The sequence below is a fragment of the Nylanderia fulva genome, unplaced genomic scaffold (assembly GCF_048542155.1).
Source record: "Nylanderia fulva isolate GAGA-0341 unplaced genomic scaffold, ASM4854215v1 Scaffold18, whole genome shotgun sequence".
Taxonomy (NCBI): domain Eukaryota; kingdom Metazoa; phylum Arthropoda; class Insecta; order Hymenoptera; family Formicidae; genus Nylanderia; species Nylanderia fulva.
In genome coordinates, this window is record NW_028190055.1 from 3,419,041 (window position 1) to 3,433,455 (window position 14,415).

General features: G+C 40.8%; 1 protein-coding gene across 3 annotated transcripts in view; it reads right to left on the reverse strand.

The window, feature by feature from the left end:
* The window catches only part of salm (spalt major), a 73,465-nt gene extending 62,992 nt beyond the window's left edge, over nt 1-10,473 (reverse strand). For all 3 annotated transcript variants that reach the window (XM_085481501.1, XM_085481500.1, XM_085481502.1), the window contains exon 1: nt 8,992-10,473. In XM_085481501.1, coding sequence (XP_085337627.1) covers nt 8,992-9,100 — 109 coding nt within the window. In that variant the 5' untranslated portion in view covers nt 9,101-10,473. The remainder of the gene's footprint in view (nt 1-8,991) is intronic.
* Nucleotides 10,474-14,415: the final 3,942 nt, after the last annotated feature.

The following is a 14,415-nucleotide window of genomic DNA, read 5'->3' on the forward strand; positions in this document are numbered from 1 at the left end:
AGGAATAAGGAAGGAGCCGAGCATCGGAATCTTTTTGAGAAATTACGGTTACGACGCGCTGGTCACCTTCTCTGATCTCTCTTCGGATCTCTTACCTTAGGTACCGTACTGCGGTCTCTCTCTCTCTCACTCTCTCTCTCTCTCTGCGAGAGAAGAACGACGACGTGTCGTCGATGAAAGAAGCGGCGAAAAGAATCCGGTAGAAAAGAGGAAAGCTCGAGGAGACCGGATGGAAACGAGAGAATTAAGGGAGGAGAGTAAGAGAGACAGGTGTACATTGACGGTAGAATTTACACAGCGGTCGGTACTCTTTGACGCCAACGTGGAATCGTCGTCGACGACAGGAGCAAAAAGGGTGGGTGGACACCGAATATGACCCGTCATAGAGGATCGCCTTCGCGCGGCTCGTCGCACGATAATTGGCCTCGCCTCGACCTTCGCCTCTTCCGCGAAGGAATGCTCAACCCCAGGTTTTGCGCGAAGGACGCGCAGAAGAAGAACCGCGAAGCGGACCGGATCTCGAGACATCCGTCTCTCTCTCTCTCTCTCTCCCGGGAAACGAGAACGGCCGTGACATAACGCGACGGAGAAGAAACGGAATGACGGAACGCGAACGACATGCTCTCTGCCGGGACACGTCGATATAAATAATATCGCGAGGTAATTGTTCGCTGCGCGCGAGAAGCGAGGGCAACATGCAAGGTGCCGCCTTTTACTGCCGCGCGGAATTCCGAATTGCCGGGCTGACAATCCGCAAAGTATGTACATACGTACGTTCCACGTGTCTAGGTAAGACCGCGAGATCCGCTCCGCGACGTAGAGTTACGAGATCTGATATATGTCGACGTGAAAAAGTATTTTGTCGATGATGATTAACATTCCTTTGTTTTAGCTTATATGTATTTTATCGATATATTTTATCAATATGGGTATAGATTGACATCTCACATATTTTAATAACACGATACCTTCGGGATACGTCATCCTGAGAATTATGACATTGCGTCATATGACAATAAGAATAATTTGTATATTGTAAGCGCTTTTTTCCTCGCTATACGTCCGCGAATAGAAGAAGAAGACATTTCGAGCGTTCCCGGTGTCGGGGTTAACTCGCGATCAACTTTTCGGGTACACTCCGGTCGTTCGCTTCTCCGAGATTCTGCAGAGAAAACGAAGCTTCGGCATTGTCTCTTCTCTCGCGGACGTTCCTCCTTTTTTTCTCCCTCTTTCTACCGATCGTCGGCGACAGAAGAAGGCGAGGAGAGAAGCAAAAAGGAGGAGCCCGAATGCACGTACGTGCATGTGTGTGCGTGAGAAACTTACACTAAGATGTCTAATAGATTGGGGTTGGCAGACGGGACAGTCTCGAGCAGACACCCACACGCGTTTCCCGCATCCACGCGATGTCGACCAAAAATATTCACGCACGACGAAGGGCAAGAAACCGGTAAGTCAGCAACTATATTTTTTTCCCCCGGATTCCTCCCTCCCTCTTCGTTCCTTTCGTTCGGCTTTAATTTTTTTTAGCATTCCGTCTAATTCTCGAATTTTATCGATTTACGTCCGTCGTTGTGGGAGGCGATAAATAACGTTAATTTGGCGAAACGGTACAAGAGAAAGTTCAACCTGTTTAGAGTTTTTATCCCAATTTGCTATTCTTCTATATTTTTTATCCCCCTTTCTTTTTTGACCCTTTACTTTTTTTTGGAGTGGACCGTTTGCTACAGTTATTCGAAAGAATGTTTGAGTTTCAATTCATATCTAACGGATCTTTTGCCTGCCGGATGATGCGATGGTTACTTGGAGTTGTGTCAAAACTACTTAATCATACTAATATACGCAAATAGTAGCGATGAAGAAGAGAACGACAGTGATTCAACTCGACGACAGTCAAGATAATTTTATTAGAATGGGGTGTGTGTTTCTCTCTAGCCATATTATTTTGTCATACGTCAATCCATCTTCTTTCTTACTGCTCCAATTACATCGGCTATTTGCCGAAAGAAACTTCGAGTCGTGCACCGCAAAATATGTTTACTAAAAATGAAAGAGAAACGATTCGAGAAGATTTTAATTTTAAATTACACGCCAATAATTCCTTCATATATTTTAACATTTTTCCACCAAACATTGTTACTCATTTTTGAATATATATACATAATTTTCAATATATAACCGAGATATTCGTCGCGTTCGATCAGCTTTCGAGGGATATTTTTAAAGCGATCAGGAATGCAGCGGGACCGAAATCGCTAATTAGTATCGGAATTTTGGTAGGTGCGATAAAAATTCACGCCGTCATACGTCTTCCGCCATTAACATTGTTTTTAAATCGTGCGTTTAAATAGACGCGTTCGAGAATTACCATGCAATTCCGTGCATACATAGGATACCGAACGAAAATATTCATAGAGGAAATCGAAGGGAGACACAAGGTAAGTAAGTCATGATTATATACGTCTCGCTTCCGAAAATATTTCTCCGATCTTTCAAAATTTTATCACGATAAAAAATATTAATCAGCTACCACATAGCTAAATTTTAATTGTCTCTATCTTACACTTGAAATTTAGTTATCACGAAATTAAAATTAAAAATTTAGCCAAAGTGCCTTAATTTTTTTTCCGTGATATTACGCGAGAAATAGCAAACAATAGATAATTGCATTATGAATGTGCAAATTAAAAACGACATAATTGACATGCATATGCGATGAGGATTTGTGAAATATATTCTCAAATCTACAATGTAAGAGAATCATCGCGAGCTTCATTGAATGAGTGACATTTATTTGTAAACTTTTGTAAACACGTTATAATTCATTTATGCGTGTTATCAGCCTGAGGACAAGTTAATAAAAGCAGCGAGCGATTAATAATAAGCAAAACTGTTAAGGCATGATAACCGTGTGTCTCCTTGTGCTGATACATTGTGTAACATAGTAGATATTCGCGTCTAAATATTCATACGCGACAAACGGTCAAGCGCGATAACGCACCGAATACATTTTTTCCCTCATATTCTTCCTCTGTGTCTTTTAAGCATATTTTTATGTCATTTAGTGTCATTTATTTTCTTCTCGTTTCGCAATCGCGCTATCTCTTAAAACGCGCTATCTCATCTCTCTCTCTTTCTCTTAGTCTTTGCTCGTACATTAAATTGTCTCTGTCATCGTGTTACGATATACTCAAATTTACAACAATCGACTAACTGAAAAGTATAACAATAATCATACAGTCGCGCATATATTATCGGACAATCTAAGTTTTTCCATATCGCTAAAAATGTAAAAAAAAATATACGTTTCTCGTCAAACGCGCGCAAGCTTTTAAATATTTAAACATATATTTATATTTATTTGCGTCATCATGATAATGCATATATACAGATATGCCCTCATTGTAAAGTACCGTGTTATCTGCATACTATATGCATGTTAAGCGCGGGGCAATAAATAATAATAATCGTGCAATTTCAATGAACCAGTTCTTTTCGATGTGAAAAAGCGTGAATTCGATGCTGCATCCTCGCAATCGAGGAAGAATCGCAATCGAACAATGAATTATACGATAACCGATAAAGCATTCTCGCAATATGTACGAGATAATTAACCGACGGCGGAGGCGCCTCTAACAATAAGAAAAGAAAGAGTGAGATAGATAGAGAACTCGCTGCGCTTTCGCTATGCAATTTGTCAAATCTATATACGCGAATCACGAGACGAGGACGCATAACTTCGCGGATAATATTCTCATTTCGCGTTCGCGTGACAAACTACAAGTGGCTGCTGTCCCGAAGACGAATAAATCCACGTGGCGAGCCCGACCGGCGCGGCGAGGGTATCCATTAGTATCTCATTGAATGTTTTGGAGGAATGACCCACCCATCGAATCGTCTTCGAGAATCGCGTCGCGTCTCTTTAATGCTCCGCGCGAGTTCCGCGTTCAAAGTTTTCGGGACAGGAGAGGGAAAGAGGAGGGCAGACCTGACATAACGCGATGCCGGGCCTAAGAGCAGTCGCGCGCGCATATTAGGATCTATTAATATGCAGTCGGTGCAAGTCGGACGGTTCTTAGTTACTTGTCACACATTAGCCGCCGTCCGACGCGGCAGACAACTTCCCGTCTTCCTCGACGACGGACACACACGACGGGATGTCTCTCTCTCTCTCTCTCCCTCCCTTTCTATTCGTCTGTCAACGATCCACCTCGGCATATTCTGTTCTGACCGATCGCTTCGGAAGGGAAAATCGCTCGTCAAAATTTTTCTCTGTACGCTAATTCTCCTGACGAGACGTCGAACCGAGAGAGATGACAGCTGATCGAATCTTTTAGCGAAAGTGACAGGTCGGGCAAATATCCTGCGGTTATATGTAATCTGCGATTTTTTTTTCTACACATACGCGGATGATATATAATCCTATCTGTTCGATGCGAGGGAATAAGCCTTGGCGCTATTCCAGTATCCTTAAGCTTCGTCCAATTCTCAAACGATTGAAACTTACGACCGAAAATATCCTCGCCTTTTCTACGAGTTCTATCTGTTACTCCACGATAAAATATTATTTCTAATATAATCTCATTTTTTTCTCTCTTGCTCGTCTGCACGAAAAGATTGTCGTATCTCCTTGTCCCATTTTGCAACGATAATAATTATACGATGATTAACAAGTAATTAATCACGTAATTTTTAAAACGTTACCGATCTTGTTTCTAATAATATTTCTATATAAAAATTGCACGATTCTTGTCATAGATTCTACATATTTTAAATAAAAACTACGCGCGAATAATTATTCGTTACATATCTATTTCTGTCAACTTTTGGAGTTTCATTTTTATTTTCTCGAGATTTTTATATCTTAGTTTTGTGTGCTGACTTTTTTCTTATTCTCCAGAAATTTCCAGAAATATAGACAATATAATCGTTCCATTATCAATAATTGGAATATATTAAAAGTATATAGTTTCGAAATTATAATCTATACGAATATTTTCACACTCATTATAACTTTGTTATTCGATATATTAATCGCTTTATCTCTATAATACAATGGCCCCTTGATACGGCGACTCGTCGCTCATATTTTCGTGGTATGTATAACATTAAGATAACAGCGAAAGAAATGCAAATTGATTTGTGAATACTGCGTTTCACATACTTATGATTCATGAATGTTCGTTATGTCTGTTTGACTGGAAAGACCGATCATAAGAAACGATAATTTCTTCGATCAGAAAATTTCTTACGCTCTATGTTTATATATAATATAAATTATGACACGCAATAAATATAAATTTCATTAGTTTTTTTAACCTCGAGCTCTCACAAACGTCAAACATTGACTTATCGCAATTTTAATTATTATTGATAATATATATATATTTTTTTTTTAATGATAAAATATATAACAGAGATTAAATGCAATTAACGTCGCATTGCTTTACTTATGACTGCATTTAACAAGTTCAATAGAAAAAGAGAAATACTTGCAAATATAATGAGAAAAACAACCAAAAGACGTTTTTTTTTATATGTAATAATAATACAACTGAGTATATTAGAACAAATAAATAATATATGGCTCTTATCATAAAAAAGAAATATGTATCTTTTATATTCTTAAGCTTGCTCTACAAACACATCGAATTTTATTGAAATGGGAAAAAGGCATATCTACAAAAGTTCTTCGTGAATTGTGAAACAGAAACTTCTATATTTGTTTGTTCCAAAGTTTCATTCTCTTTCTCATACATCGCATGATGTCGAAAATTTAAAGTCGACAGATGAAGTTGACAGATGATCGAATAATTATTTTATTGATGTTTCCGCGTTCGATGTTCACATCTTTCAATATATCATATCTTTGTGTGAACAGCTCAGTTTATCAATATATATTCCAGAATGTCACAGATGAGAATATACAAACATCCCGACGCGACGATAGAGTAAAAGAAGTTTATTTCGAGTATCGCGAATACAATATATATATAAAGAATTCTGCAAAGAGCGAATAAAACAATGAAATAATAATTATCGCATTTTTTAGGCAAAAAATTTTACTTCGGTCCACACATATATACGCGTTCAAGACTGAACCTTATCGCGGTAACCGCAGACATTTTCGATTTTGCTTCTGACTCAGCAAGAAACCGGCCTGTCACGTACAGGAATGAGACGCGCTTTATGTTGTTTTCGAGATGTTCCAACTATTCGCGGCGAGTAGAACAACGCGGGAGCGAGCTTGCGGAGAAACTTGCGATTGAAAAAGTTGGGCAAATTAAGAGCATCCCGATGTTGTTGCGGCGCCTCTCCCGACACGGGAGGCCCTTCCGAAATTTCTTCACGCGATCGCCGCCGATAAATCTTCTCTCTCTCTCTCTCTTTCTCCTCTTTACACGTACGCGGGAAAAAATATCCGCGCGTTCTGAAAAATATTTTCCGCGAAAATGGCTGCTCCTCCCCGATGCGCGAAATATCCGTTTTTATACCTCGGCGAGGCTAAGCGTGTCCAGCATTAAACGTTAGACGTGATCTCTCCGCGAATGGTACACGTACGCGAAATGTGGATACGTATACACATATACGAATGTCAGGTACGTGGTTTCAGTAAAACCGAGTAGTTTATAGTAACGAGTTCTTATCTTCCCGCGGTCGGACAAGTTCTGGTTATGTTTAATGGGAAAGGGGGAGAAGGGGGGACGTAAATGTATCCGATAAAGTATATATGCTCCTATAGATGGAAATCGTCGTCTTAAATTTTCTACATTTGGCGATCGCGCGTGCGCGAGATACCTATATAGTATAAGGAAAAATCTCGAGAAGAGATACCTACATGTATATTTACTTATAATAATCTTCACATATTTTTTTAAGGTATTTAAAAATTTCATTTGAAATAATCTGACTGATATCGAAATATGACGGCGGAAAAATTATATGGAGATTCTAATTTTAAAAAATCTCGGTTAACGTGCTGTGTTACAATATTTAGCATATTGTAACAAGCGTACGTGTTCAACTTTATTAGGAAGGAAAAATGTCGAGAAGAGATACCTACATGTATATTTACTTATAATAATCTTCATATTTTTTTGGAGTATTATATATATAGAAATTAAAAATTTCCTTTTGATTGATGTCAAAATATGATAGCATAAAAATTATATGGAGTGATTCTAATTTAAAAAAAATCTTGATTAATGCGCTACGTTATAATATTTAATACAGTATTCAACTTCATTAGGAAGAAGACATCTCAAGAAAAGATATATGTACCTATATTTGCTTATAATAATTTTCATATTTTTTAAAAGTACTTATTATATGTATATATAAAAATTAAAAATTTCTCTTGAAATAATCTGATATCAAAATATGACGGCGTAAAAATTATATGGAGCGATTCTAATTTAAAAAAAAATCTCGGTTAATGCTTTACGTTACACCATTTAACATATAGTAACAACCGTACGCGTTCAACTTCGTTATGCAAATTTTAGCGGGAAAATTTTGCAACCCTTTTGTTCGCAATGGCGGAACGCGAAAATTTGCCGTTGCGCAAAAGTGCGTTTCTTAGGCTTCGCAGCGTGAAATAAAAAAATCACCTTAGAGAGGGAAAGAGGTTTCCAAACCGGAAACGCTTCGCGTAAGGTAAGGTACGGAACTTCTCGTATGTACGATTTAATCGTCCCGTGGAACGCGGCGGGAAGAAGCTCACCACGAGATCTCGGGGATCGGGCAGTGAAAAAAAGAGAGAGATGGAAGGGCTTTTATCGGCCGTTTCTTAGGCCGGGCTTTGATGTTACGCCGAGACAGGTCCGTTTATCGAAGTGGATTCACGGAGACGAGGCAGGCTTCAATCCGACGGAAAGTGCTCCCGCAAATCGGGTTTCGGTGCATTTAGCGAAGTGTATTACCGCGGGGGTTGGGAAGGAGGGATGGATTAATCTCGCGAGAAATATATTATTCGATCCCGATGACATTAATTCTCATCGGAGTTTCTCATCGTCTCGTGTACATCTCGACGATTTTGATCGGCGAGAAAGAAAGATCGGCAGATCGTCAGATCGCGAGGTCCCTCTCGGGTTCTTCTCACGTAGTTTCCACGCCTGTGTGCCGACAATATCGTAAACCGTTACTGCTCCGAAGCGCGCTTTCCTTATCGCGTTATCGCGCCCCGAGGAACTCCCGAGGAGATCGCGTAACTTTGGCTCGATACACTTTGTTCGAAGAACTCGCGTAGAAAGTCGAGTCTCTGGAAAGATTCTGTGTAACTTTGCGGCATGATATTATATACTATTAAAACGCGCGTCTGACTCGAATCTCGACGTGATTATTGTATATTTACGAGCCCTAAAAAATCATTTCGTTGCGTACACATTTGTTGCTCTTCATCCGTATGTCTTTTGCAAGAATTGCAAAAACTGTTGACTCTCTAACGTCACTCGTCGTGACATATTGTCTTTTTTTTCCTTTATGGCTACATTGTTGTAGGACGGAACAGCACGAAAGTCTCGTGTTTATATTTCGCTAAACTAAACATATTTAATATACCTATTCCAGTTTTAGCTCAAATGTCATTTAAAGTATAATTTAGCCTCTCTTTCAAACGGCTCTTTTTCTTTGAATCAAGAAAAGAGTACACACGCTGAAAAAAAATTGTCAACTCGACTAAATCATATTTTGTTACTTGAGCATACAAAAATATAAATGCAATATATTAAATCTAATAAAAAAACATGCACCCGATTTAAATACTAATTATAGTAATTTAACCAAAAGGTTTATAGGCAAGTTGACACAATTTTTTTCAGGGTATGTACTCCAGAATGAAAATGTTTCGCACCTAGTCATCTTTATTTATAGTTGATGATATCTATCTATCCATTCGGTATCTATTCGAGAGCGGAGTCGTCCACGTGTCTCGAGAGGGATGAATTTTGGGGGATGAAAAAAGAGAACGTAGGGCTAGATAGCTCGACTTACGGATTTCGGACGTGACGGAAACTCCAACCGGATTGATCAGCAGAGGCCCCTGGACAAGATCCTCCTCAAGATGGGCACGGCTCGGTCGGGCCTGCTTTCTCCGTGACATCCCTCCGATGCGGGTTGGAATCGGTTCACTCTCCTCGCACTTGGACGAAGAAGAAGAAGCAGCAGCCGCCGTCGTCCGCCGACGGTCGGGACCGAGTCGATCCGGATCAATCGGTCCTCCTCCTCCTCCTCCTCCCTCTCTCTCTCTCTCTTCCCTTTCTTAGGAAAGTGACGGAAAGCGAGCGGACGACGCGACGTCAATCCAGACGTCGTCGACGGTAAGGAAACGGTTGACGACGTCGCTGCAGTGTCGGGAATATCGCGGCGCACTGCATCTCTTTTCTCCTCTTTGATTTTTTTCTCTTTCTCGTTCTCTCTTAGTCTGGCAGCACAGAGACAATCGCAAAAACACCCGCGTTCCTCATCGGCACTAAATATTTAGAGGAGCCGCAGCCTCCCCGCGCGAAGCGGCGCGAAGCTTCCCGATGCGTTCCATACGTGGATCGTCGCCAAAGGCGCGTTACTCTCGCCCGCCGGCCGGTGAGCGTGTCAACTCGCCCAGTAATCCATAGAGAGGCTCGCTCCGATACCCTAACCCATCCCCCACGACGCGATCTCTTTGGATCTACGAAATCGTTCAAGCTCAAATCCGTCGTTTACTCGAAGCACTTGAGATGTCAACTTTGTGTTTCCTCTCTGTCACTCGGAACTCGCGACACGTGGTCTATCCTCCCTCTCTCTTTCTTTCTTTAGATTTCCGCTTGGAAAGTTGCAGTGAACACCTTCTGGAAGTTAAGTGGTCTCCGACGACTCTGTCACAGCTTCGATAGAAACGTCCCTCATCGCAGCTCAGCTGGACGACTCGCGGCACAAATCTCGCGATCAGCTCACCCACTTGCACACCCGAGATACTATATAGATCTCGATATATTTACTGCTCGACGATGTCGACGGTTCTCGTTAGACGATGACTCGCGACAGTATGGCGGCGAGAAGAGACCGGCGACGCAGGTAAGGTATACGTATACACACACCCGGAGAGTCTACACCGCGATTTTTACACGTTAATATGACATGCACTGCGTCTGTGTGTGTGTCTCCGTAATACAAATTCATATACACGTGTGATGCCGGGTGATGATCGTCCGTGTGTACATGTGATGAGAGAGATATGCGTGAGTGCCGCGTATATATATATATATATATATATATGTGTGTGTCTGTGTGTGTGTGTGAACGTGTGTATGTGCGCGCGCGCACGCGAGAGAGCGCGGGTGTATACACGCGTGCGTGTTTATGGGTCTATATCTCGCGCGAAATCCGCAGCTCTGCGATACCTCGAGTCGGCCGGACGGCGGACGGACCAGCTCTGGGGGCCCGACGTCCAGACGCCCCTCTCCGCCGTCACGAGGAGAGACGCGTACGCCGTAACGTGCGGCGGCGGTGGTGGTGGTGGCGATGGTGGTGGTGGTAGGAGAGGAGATACTCCCTGCGCGCGCTTCCGCCCCCACCTGATCGCGCGCTCCGCGAGCGACTGCGAGCGGCGCCGCGCCGCGCGCGCTTTGCCCTCCCTCTCCTCCAGCGCTCCCCACGCGTGCGGCTGCCGAGCTCCCTCCCCCCCCGCGCTCCATCCCGCGCGCGCCTGCGCCCCACTCTCGGCCTCCTTCGAGTTCCTCCCCCTCCGGCGCTCTCCGCGCGGCGCCGCGCCGCGCCACGCCACGCCACGCCACGCCGCGCCGCCGTCGTTGCCTCTCTCGCCGTGCCGCGGATGCGGAGAGATCCATCCTTGTAAACGGCACAAGTCGAGACCTCCACGCGTTATTGTTGCGCATACCGGGCACACGCCGCACGCATGCACTTTTTCCGCACGATCATCGTCCTCTTCCCCCGCGCATGCTGTTCCTCCTTTTTAAAGACGAACGGACGACCCGCCGGGAACTTTTACGAGCGTGACCGAGGGCTCGATTATCGACGCCTTGTTCCTAGACGAGTAAAAGGTAAGATGGATATCTTTTTTTTTTTTTCTCTTTTTGTGCCTTTTCGGACCTTTTCCAGGACCCCCTGTCGCTCCCGAAGATTCACGATTGAAATATGATTGACGGGATGTGACGTGGAGGAGCGTCGCGTTTAAAAAATAATAAAATAAAAAAAAAAAAAAGGAAACTCACTTCGCGAAGCGTGATCGAATGAACCTCGAAGGGGGCGCGAGAGGAATCCTTTCGCCTCCCCTCGTTCTCCTACCTGGCCGCCGCGATCCGTCTTTCTCTCTGTCTTATTCCCCCTTCCGGCGGATGCTGGATATCCCCGCCACCTAGCGGCGCGGGAATGCGAGGCGTGGCCTGTCCCGGAGAAGCGGCCGCCTCCTTATGCATTATTATATAGCGAGAGCCACTCGTGTCTCTATGATTTTATATGCCGCGCGTTTCACAGCGTGAATATTCTAGCGCGCTTCGTTCTCTCTCTCTCTCTCTCTCTCTTCTCTCTCGAACCGCATCCCACGTCCCGATGCGCCGACGATATATCGTGTTTTATATGCTGCCCAATTATTTTCTCGTTCCACCGTCGCGCACCTCGATCTGGCAATTGTATATGCGAGACAACGCGAGCGAAAAGTATGAGAGAGAGAGAGATAAAAAAAAAAAAGAGTGCGTTGACATTTCTCGGCGACGTCGTTCGCGAATTACTCGGTCGATCGAGATTTTTTTCCAGAGTCCCTCCTCTTGTAAGCAGCTACACTCGAACCGATTACTACTAATTACTAATTACGTGTACGTTCGACTGCGAGATGCTGTGATTGCAGGTTTTAAAGCTGCTCGTCTATTCAATTTGAACGAGGGAAATGTGTCCTCGATTGGTTACGCTCGCGTAGCACGTTTTAACAGATATCCGCGTAAAAAAAGCCGATTATTTGACACGGCGTGTTGGTGTGTCAGGATTATTTATGATCTAATTAAAATGCATTCTTCTATCGTATGGAAGCGAAAAAGTGTTCGCGCGTACAGCTGATTCAGTTCTTCGCTTTGAAGTTGTATTGTCATATTTTGATATCTCAATTAAACAAGAGATTATACATTTATTTACGACCAATATTTTAGAATCGCCGACAATAATTATATACATTATAACACAAATAAATTAAATAGACATACAGAAAAAAAAGCATATATTATTTTATATAATACATTTTTTATCGCACGGAAACAAAAAATTGTTAACATGTACAGCTAATTTATTTCTTTGCTTCGAAATTGTATTATCATAGTTTGATATTGATTACGACCAAATATTTCAGAATCCGATAATAATTACATATTATAGCACAAATAAATTAAACACACATACAGAAAACAAAAACAAAAAAGCAGATATTATTTTATATAATACATTTTTTATCGCACGGAAACAAAAAATTGTTAACATGTACAGCTAATTTATTTCTTTGCTTCGAAATTGTATTATCATAGTTTGATATTGATTACAACCAAATATTTCAGAATCCGATAATAATTACATATTATAGCACAAATAAATTAAACACACATACAGAAAACAAAAACAAAAAAGCAGATATTATTTTATATAATACATTTTTTATCGCACGGAAACAAAAAATTGTTAACATGTACAGCTAATTTATTTCTTTGCTTCGAAATTGTATTATCTTAGTTTGATATTGATTACGACCAAATATTTCAGAATCCGATAATAATTACATATTATAGCACAAATAAATTAAACACACATACAGAAAAAAAACAGATATTATTTTACAAATATATAACACATCGGCGCTAAACTCGTTTTACTATGTCATTTTACATTTTTTCGATGCATTCAAATTGCATCTTGTCATATCACGTCGCGGTAGAAACGCGAGAGAACAGGTGGATCGACGTATATAGGATGGTTCAGGAAAGGGAGAGAACTACCAGCGAAGGCTGCGGTAAAGCGGCAAGTAGAAAAGCGAATGGGGGGTGTGGGGGGGAGGGAAAGGGGGACAGATAAGGGGTAAGGCGAGAGGACCAAGATCCGTGGATGGGGTGTGCGCGCGGTTTGGTACCTCACTTTGGAATCTTACATATGAATAAAGCGCCGACTCTATGGTTCAGGTGTTTCTGGCTGGCTCTGAAATTCTCTTCCATATTGTGTTAAAATACAAGCACCATAAGCTGAGCAGTATCTTTTTTTTTTTTTTTTTTTTTTTTTTTTTTAATGAAGAATTTTAATTAATTTTCTGCCCAACGAGATTCTATTCTTATCGTCGCATCGTCGTTATGGTCTTGTTAAATAAATAATTGAAATACGTACAGAACCGCTTGAAATATTTTCAAGATGATTTTTATATATTATAAGACGAGGAGTTTATTTTGCTTTATAATATATGTATAAAAATGATCGTTAAAATATTTTTAGCGGTTCGTATCATTTCTTCTTTCATAATAATTTATATAATTAGGTTTAAGATGATCATCACGCGGGAAAAAAATTAGCCATCATAGCTAAATTTTAGCTGTCTCTATATTACAACCTGAAATTTAGTTGTCATGCCTAGATTTTAGTTGGTGATTAATATTTTTTAATAGTTTAACAGAGAATTCTAGCTAAAAATATTAGCCATCATAGCGAAAATTTAGACAGGATAATTAAATTTCATGTGTAATATAGGGACAGCTAAAATTTAGCTATGGTAGCTAATTTTTTCCGTGAAGGAATTAAGAAATTAAGAACTGTAACACGATGGATTCATTAATTGCCAAGTTAACGATAACAGCGCATTAATTAATGACACTTAGGATACCGCTAGTCTTATACTTTCTAATTGTTTCACTCATGCATTGTTGTTTCTCTATATTATTTATGCAGTATTATATAAAGTATGCATCGGCGAATTTCACGTTTTTTCCCTACTCCGAATTTGCGTGTATAAAATCCGTTTATCTCCTTTTATTGATAAAAAGTACAGAGCCAATTCCCTTTACTGCAACTTGACAATCAGATGAGTGGACAAGATTTCACTTGCGGTTCAAGTGTTTCGTGAATGCATTTCTTTATCATTATACTGAATCGAGCAAATTAAATATTATACTGACACCCTAATTTTTACGGTATATTTTTGTGAATGGAAGAATAAGGAAAATGACATGGGAAATGGCGAGAAATAATAACCGCATTAGAAAAAAAAATAGTTTTCTGAAAATAATAATCGAGAAAAAAACCTTAAAAATTGTCCTGAGCTAAATAACGAACGTTATATTATCGTACATTATTATTTTTTAAGCCCTGTACAATGAAAGAAAATATTAAATATTAAGTAATAACAATTATTTAAAAATAATAAAATCACAAAAACTCTAAAATATAAAAATAAGAATTCGG